Genomic DNA, 8,204 nt, shown 5'->3' with positions numbered 1-8,204 from the left:
AAAGGATAGAGCCCTGTTGCCTTTTTAAATATTACACTCAAACTATAGGGACTTAAAGAAGTGCAGCCATTCATGATTACGCTGTATTAAAAGGCAGACCAAAAGGGTTGGACACATTCTTTTTTATTTATCTTTATCTTTTTTTTTTTTTTTCCTTTTGGACCCTGACAATTAGTTTGACTCATTCTCAGAAGTCTCAGGTGGTTTCCTTCCACCAAGTGGCACTAGAGTATAAAAGATAACGTAGATAGTACAGGGAGAGAGAGAGTGTGTGTGTGTGTGTGTGTGTGTGCGTGTATGTATGTGTGTGTTGGAGGGATGCTCCTTTCACTCCAGAGACAGCATGCCAGATATTGACAGAGCAAAAAGGAACAAACAAACAGCAGTGTAGAGAGGAAGGGGGGAGACAATCGAGGCTTCACTCCAGAACAGGACATGACGGATTCAATCCTAACATCATATCCTGCGGCGAGTTACATTTTGGTCTTGGCAATTTATGTTCTCTGTCCAATCAACATTTTCTGACATGATTTAAGTAGAAAAATAAAAAAAAGTGATTCACTGTAAGAAAATGCATGATCATAATAGACAAAAGGAAAATAATAAAAAAACAACCCCTTTACAAATAAGGGATTTTTTTTTGCTTGAAGACCACAAGCGCTAACAAATAATGGGTAAAGCTCTTTCAAAACAAAAAAAAAAAAAAGAGAAGAAAAAGTGTGTACTATGCTGCCCTATCTTTCAAACATACGTCCTTTTGCGCATTTTCGGATAAATACATATTCTCATAATCAAAAAGTGCAGCACTGTGCAAAATTGCCTATCACAATTTAGCCTGGGACCTTTAGTTCCCAGGGAGAGCTTGACCTCTACTGTCTAATTCATGCAATTTGTATTAATTTAACTTTCTCCGATTTCACAGCGGCAGACCCTTTGCACTGCCAGAAATGTCTACATGTAAAACTAAAGGGTGTTGATTGAGTCATTTCCAGCAAGCACTTTCAAGCTACTGTCTACTTCACATTATAGTAACTCGATGGATCCAAGTTTGCACTTTCAAAAAAAAAAAAAAAAAAGGAAATAAAGGTTTTAAGTGCTTTTGGCTTGAAGTGTAACTACATTAAGTGCAATTAAAACTCAAAAGGTTGACAGGAGGGGGGGTGGGGGTGAGGACGAAGAGGGGGGGAGAGGGGGGGGTACCATGTCTGCCGGCCTTAACAGAAGCCAGTGCCATCGAACACAATGCTGTACAAGTGAATGGCTTTGCTTCATCATTGCACCTACAGGAGCTTTTTTTCCTCACAATGGGTTCTCTATGAATGTTAGTAGAAAAAGTTTTATTATGATGTAAAAGGCTCAGTAAAAAAAGTAAAAAAAATAAAATAAAAAAAATGAAACAAAAACAAAAAAAACAAAAAGACACAGAAGGCCACCAAACACACTAACTTTCCCCGTCTTTACCAGCACAGAAGACGTTCTCTGTTCACACTTCTGTATCACTTCTTTTTCATGTACATAAACAAAAATACATTCATTCAAGTCATTTTGGAACAGTTTTTTTCTTTTTTTTTGTACACAAAAATTACAAAAAGCTCCAAAAAGCACCATTGAATCGGCCTGTGGTGACCCTTGCTTGTGGGTAAGCTCGCTAACCCAGAGCTGGTCACCTCCACAAAACAGTTATCTCATATATCTCTTCTAAGTATAGGTGCGTGATACATAGTTCTGCATACGATGCTGCACTGATACCCACCTGGTCCCAGAAATAATGAATGAATTTTTACTTCTTGTTATTCGTAGGATTTCGTTGCTTATTCGCCTGGGAGTGCAAAAAACATTACGTAACATTTTAACATCTATTATTCAAATCAGGTAAATTCATATTAATAAATTTATCTTTGTTGTCATGATTGGTCAGATTAAATACTTTCCATATTTACACGATGACAGCTTATTTTCTGTTTGCTTCTGTGAGATTAAAAAGGAAAAAAAAAAAGGATTCAAATTAGCTAGTAAACCATTAAAATAACATTTACAGTATTCTGAGACAGAAGTGGCATCAGGCAGCAGCTATGCATAATATGGTTTCACCATTATACAAAAAAAACAACAGAAATCAAAAAAAAAGATGGGAAGGGGAAGGGCTACAAAACTATGTACAAGATTGATAAATAAGTAAGTGCGTGGTTTGAGGCGTTGCTTTGGAAACGAGCCTTTATCAATGAAAAGCGTTCCGTTTCATTGGTTCTGTCCACGTCGCACCGCTAACACTTCAGGATATTTCGAATTTAGCTTCCTAATGACGTCAAAGCTAGTTGAAACACAGAAACAGGCATGCTATTTCGATGCATAATAGCAATAGACAAAAATGCACTAAAATATAGCACTTGCAAGTTTTGTTTCGTCTTTTTCAACTTTTTATCTTGTCAAACGACTAAAGAAAAATATCTATAAAACTGAGATACGTTAGTTTCCTCAGGTAATGCAACTGGGTCCAAGTCATTCAGACGTTTAAAAACAGAAAACAAAAAAAGGTAATAGAGAGTAGTAGTTGAAGTAGTAATAATTCAATTGATAGAACTGATAAGAAAAGCAGCTTTTTGATATAAATGCATTTTTTAGCATGTACAGCCTTTTTCTCATATAAATGTTTTTTTTTCTTTTCTGCAATATGTTTGTCTGGTCCAGCTTATTCTGCTGGTCTGATTGGAAAAGATGTTGCTCCCACTGCAGTGGTCAAGTGTCATTCACACCACCGTCCGAGGAGTGAGGGGAGGGGGAGGAGAGGAGAGGAGGTGGGCGAGGTCAAACAGTCTTGGCCCTCTCCATCAGTCCCAGGTAGGCCAGGAAGGAGTGTTTGTGGGAGGCGGGTGAGGGAGGAGAAAGGGAGGGGGACACCGGGTTGGAGGAGAAGAGGAGAGGAGATGTGGCGGGCCGCCATCTGGAGTGGAGGTGCGAGTGGAATGTGAAGCGGCTGTTATGGGTGAACAGGGTGGTGAGGGGAATCAGGTGCGCCCGGTCACAGTTCCTGTACTGCTCGAAGACGTGGCGGGAGGAGGGGAGGAAGAGGGAGGGGCTGCCACTGCTCAGGCTGGCGGGGTTTCTGGTGGTGTCGTTGCCGTTAGTGCTGACCAAGCGGTGCAGAGCGCTGGTGGCGTCCAGCTGGTGGGACTTGCCCAGTTTGAGTGACAGAGCGACAGACTGCAGCGCCTGCGATGCTGTTAGACTCATGAGGGGGCTGTTGCTCCCACTCCCTCCACTGCTCCCTCCTCCTCCTCCTCCTCCTCCTCCTCCTCCGCTGAAGAGGAAGTTGTCCTGGCTCCTCCGCGCTGACAAGCCCCCTGGTGATGTTCCCTCAAGTTGCAGCTCCTCCTCTCCTGCCTCCTCATCTTCCTCCTCCTCTTCTCCTCCTCCACCTCCGTCCAGTCCCCCTGCTCCTCCACTCTGGTGTTTCTTGAGGTGGCGGCTGAAGACAAAGGGGTGTGTGGTGGTAAAAGGGCACTCTTGGCAGCCGAAAGTCTGGCGCGGCGCGTGCTTCAGCTTCTTGTGCAGGTTGAGGTTGTCCTTGCGCTTGCAGCTATAAGAGCAGCGGTCGCAGTGGAAGGGCCGCTCGCCCGTGTGCACACGCACATGCTCGATCAGCTTATTGGCCGTCTTGGACAAGTAGCCACACTGCTCACACTTGTAGTGGTTGCCCAGGCGGTGCCCGCGCATGTGGGCCTCCAATGAGGCCTGGTTGGGCCACAGTCCCTGGCAGATGCGGCAGCGGTACTCCATCTTACAGTGCGTCTTAAGGTGGCACTCCATGGCCGCTGGACGATTGGTGGAGTAGATGCAGAAAGGGCACCTGGGTAGTGCAACAAAAGGGAAGCAGGGAGGGAGGGAGAACACACAGAAGCAAAAAGACAGTTGAAGGGGGAGTGTACGTAAAGAACCACGTAACACACCTTGAAATTTAACAACACAAAAGTGATGAAGAGGAGAAAGACAGGTAAAGGAAAGTGTGTGTCATGTATAATTCTGTGTGCTCATGGTGGTATGTGTGGCACTTTAATGGTGGGAGAATTGAGGTGATCAGATATGTGTATGTGTGTGTGTGGGAGGGAGGGGGTGTGACAGGCTGGAGAAAAGTTTGGAGCAGTAGGACATGAAGGGAAATGAAGGAATGGAGTGGCACTTACATTTAAATAGCACCTTTCATCTGCTCTGGGCCCCAAAGCGCTTCACAAACCCTGCAGAACAGAATCACCTCAGAAAAACCTCGAAATGGTCAAGGCCCTCTCTCCCTTTCTACACACTCCTACACATACAGAAAGACTTCACATTGCTCAAGTGTATACACGTGTACACACTGGTCTGGAGAAACAAAAAAACCTTGATCTGGACTTAGAGGGCAGAAATTGTAAGCCATCTGAGTTTATCGAAAAACCTCAAAGTATAAATGCGGTTTACAGGAATTAAGCGACTGTGTAAACCTGGAAGAATGAAGAATAAAACCCTACATGTGCAGATAGAAAGGCAAATATTTTAAAAAGTTCTGATAAATTTAAAAAATATCAGTTTAATCTCAACTGCTTCCACCTCTTTTTTCCTCCATTGAATATAAAACTAAACTAAAATATCCAGCACCTGTTTCTTTCCCTTTTTGAATGCTAGCTTGAGGAAATCAATCTGGCTTCAAAAACATTTAACACCAGACAGAACATAACATTTAACATAACTTTACAAACCCCATAAACTCCTTGTATTCATGAATTCACTCACACACTACAGCTAACAAATCCTCTCGTTAGAAAAGATGCTGTGTGAAGATTTTTAGAACTATGAAGGGGCTCTAGTGTAGTTTGTGTTATCTACAGGATATCTGTATATATATTGCAGGTAAATGTGACTGTGTTGGCAGCTTACTAGTTTACATTCAGTGAAATGCTACTATTTCCAGACATTTAGCAGTGTTGAGCACATCCTAACTCTACTGATGGCTGCACAGAAAGAAGAGTAGAACACAGATCTTTTTGTTTATGACAAGATGAGGCGATAATCATCATGATATTCGATGGTTCTGCACATGCACAGACTGGAGTTATGAGAACAACTTAAAAAACAACACAAAAAAAAAAACATGGCAGACTTGTGTTACTGGAAATGAAACTTCACAAAATGTTTGTAATTCATTCACTGAGATTACTACTTGGCAATCATAGAAGCCTTTTTTTTTCTTTCTTCTTGATTTAAAATGCTACCCTGGAGCTGAGTATGTGTGAGATGTTTGTCTGAGTTTAATACATTATTGTGACTAGCCCAAAATCAAATATTAACATCATCATCAGTGTGCAGTGTGGCATGTTTAAGTCAACAGATGGGCTTCATGTTAGCTGGACAGGCCTGAAATGGGACATAAATATGTCACAGTACAACAAAGGCTCCTGTGGGACTGGAGTATGGAGATGGAAAGGGAAGCATGTGAAGAGACTAGAGCTACATAAACAGTCAGTATTAGAACAATTAGGCAGCCTTAATCAAGAAAAAATAAAAACTATATATTTGGAGGTATTTGTTTGTATATTTGTGCATGAATAAGTGTGAAGTGTTCAGGATGCAAATTAGCCTGTGAATTAGTTCTTTTCATTAGAATTAATCTTTCTACAAAATGCATGCATCAGATCTGCGAGCATATAAGCTTGACTGCATGCGTTAGTTCAGGTTGAGATATATTTAGATTGACTTGTGTCCGTGTCCAGTGTGACAAGAGGTAAGTGATCTGACATTTGTGCCTATCCTATGGTGCACTTCCTTGTTAGTGATCATTCTAGGGGTTGTGCCAAGAAATGTTACATACCATACATAGAGTATAATGACTGTAGCAGGCCTGTAAGCTTTTCTGGATTGCAGGTTTCATCTGATCGTTTTCGTTCTTTGGCATGGCTGTTAGCTGTGGGCAGTGGAACAACAGACCCTGAGGGGACGCCCATTTCCGCTCTCCCTTCTGTTCAGAGCAGCCACTGCAGACCCAGAGACCACTGTCTAATAACTTCTACTTGCCAAGAGAGTCTGTCAAGCAAAACTACAGCTTGTATGATTTCATTTGCTGGCTACAGATAACTGGGGGGGTTAACAGATTACGGACATGTGGCTAGAATCATATTTAAATAAGTCATTAATGTGTTTCTCATACACGTCTCATTGGTTGAAGCTTACAGTGTTGCTGTTACATAACAACCTCACATAACTTATTAAATAGCACCACAATTTGTGTCAGCCAGCTTCATGTATTTACTGATGCATATTTTTGTACGTATGTATTGTAAAATAAGTCAAATTATCAATCTAGCTTTTCAATTCTCCACGTTTATCGACATGAAGCCAAACCTGAAATATCTCCTAATTGGCACATCTCTATTGTTGATCTATGAATGTGTGTATGTGTGTGGCTTTTTATTTTGGGTGAGGGGTGGGTGAGGGAGGGAGGGGGGGGGAGGACGGGCGGAGTTAGGAACCTCTGTCTGTACTTGCTTTCCTTACTTGAGCCCTCCGGAGGGGACGGTGTGGCACTTCTTGTGCTCCAGCAGCTGCTCGGGCGTCTTGAGGAACTTGTGGCAGACGTCGCACTCAAACATCCGTGTGATGAGGTGGATCTGGAGGTGCCGCTCATACATGCTACGCGTCTTGCACACAAAATTGCAGAAGACACACTCGAAGCCTGGAGAGAGCGGAAAGAGGAGGAGGTGGAGGAGGTGGGGAGAGAGAGGGGGAGTTAGGACTACAGTGTTTCCCCAAGGCTGACTGCTTTGGGGGTGGCGAGGGGGAGGTGCGCAAAACAGCTGTCTCCCTTTAGTGAGCCTGGTCAGGTTAGGCTAACCCATTGTCGCCAACTTTGGTGCTAACCCTCTTCACTTTACTAGCAGTTGGGAAACAACAGATGAGACTTTTCTTGCTCTGGAGAGGCTGCAGCATTAAAGTGACACACTGTAGCCTGTACTGTACACTTACTGCCAGACTGATAACTTACTGCTAACCTTTTCCTCTGCTCCGCTCACATTCACCATCACTTTTCTGCTGCTCACTCTAGCTCCAGTTTCCCAGCCAATGACAGAGGTTGACTCACTTTTTGGATCAGCACTGCACAGGAGCTCCCAAACACTATTGATGTCAGTATAAATAGATATTTGGCGTTATTTTTTGCTTCAAAAAAGCCTGGTAGGGGTTCTTGTTGGCCCGGTGGCCCACCAGGCCTCTACAATAATGGAGGAAACACTGGACTGGATGATTTTGAAATTGATCCTAAACCTTGACTCCACAACTGGGTCATCTTCCAATACTGTACTTCATTCTGTGAGGTCAAGTCTGGTCATGCTCCTGTGGTCTGACTGCACCACCGTGGGTCGGGAGCATTTCTTTTTTTGTTTAAATGTATGCAAGTACACAAGAAAATGACAATAAACTAAATCGTAAATCTTGAAGGAGAGCAAGAATGGAAAAAACCAAGGCCAGATTACCAGTCGGGAAAAGAGGGCAACTGCCCCAGCATCTGCAAACAGAGCGTTGCTAATCTAAACTGCCAAGTTTCTCTGTGATTAATCTAAAGGATCTGAATCTAACACACAGGGAAAAAAACTAACTTTACAATATAATGCCAGAGCAGGGATGTAATGTGACTGTTATAATTCATAAGGCCAAATACAGCGCTGTGTAATCAGACAGAACAGTATGGAAGAGGAAGAGACCACCAGACCGGAGCGACACTACAGCCACAGCTTGACTTCAGCTGCTGAGTTTCTCCGTGATCCTAACACTAACACAAACAAACAACTAGCTTTACAGTATAATGTTGAAGCTTAGATGCGGCGCCACTGTTTACAACTTCTGAGGCCGCATATAGGCGCTGCAGCTGGAGAGGCTGCTGCAGTAATGAAGGTAGACAACAAAACATTCTTGTAAAGCTGTCACTTAAGAACTCATTTGCATTGTTCCTCAAGTATTCAGGATGAATGTGTAAAGAAATCCCCTGTCTTGTTTTCTAATGATCTTTTATCTGTCACTCACAGCCAACAGCTTCCTAACTAAAAGGCAGCAGCCACACAAGACGTGGGTAATTATAGTGTAGGCCTACAAGATGGTTTTTAACTGATGAAGTGTGTAACATTAAGTGTGACTTTTCAAAACTCTACCACAGGTCACAGGTAGAGTATCTGGTTGCAATAGCT

The 8,204-nt window shown here is 42.8% G+C and overlaps 1 protein-coding gene across 3 annotated transcripts in view; it reads right to left on the bottom strand.

Moving 5' to 3' along the window:
- Positions 1-1,196: 1,196 nt before the first annotated feature.
- znf827 (zinc finger protein 827) overlaps positions 1,197-8,204 on the bottom strand; it is a 63,832-nt gene continuing 56,824 nt past the window's right edge. For 2 of the 3 annotated variants that reach the window (XM_053332435.1, XM_053332436.1), the window contains 3 exons: positions 6,523-6,700; positions 4,182-4,232; positions 3,710-3,847 (listed from right to left, as the gene is read on the bottom strand). In XM_053332435.1, the coding sequence (XP_053188410.1) occupies positions 4,184-4,232; positions 6,523-6,700 (227 nt within the window). In that variant the 3' untranslated portion in view covers positions 3,710-3,847; positions 4,182-4,183. Of the gene's footprint in view, positions 3,848-4,181; positions 4,233-6,522; positions 6,701-8,204 lie in introns of all 3 variants that reach the window. The other variant, XM_053332439.1, reaches the window with a different exon arrangement.

This window comes from Scomber japonicus, chromosome 2, assembly GCF_027409825.1.
Source record: "Scomber japonicus isolate fScoJap1 chromosome 2, fScoJap1.pri, whole genome shotgun sequence".
Classification (NCBI taxonomy): domain Eukaryota; kingdom Metazoa; phylum Chordata; class Actinopteri; order Scombriformes; family Scombridae; genus Scomber; species Scomber japonicus.
The sequence above is the reverse complement of the archived record's forward strand: the minus strand, read 5'-3'. Positions and strand labels throughout refer to the sequence as shown.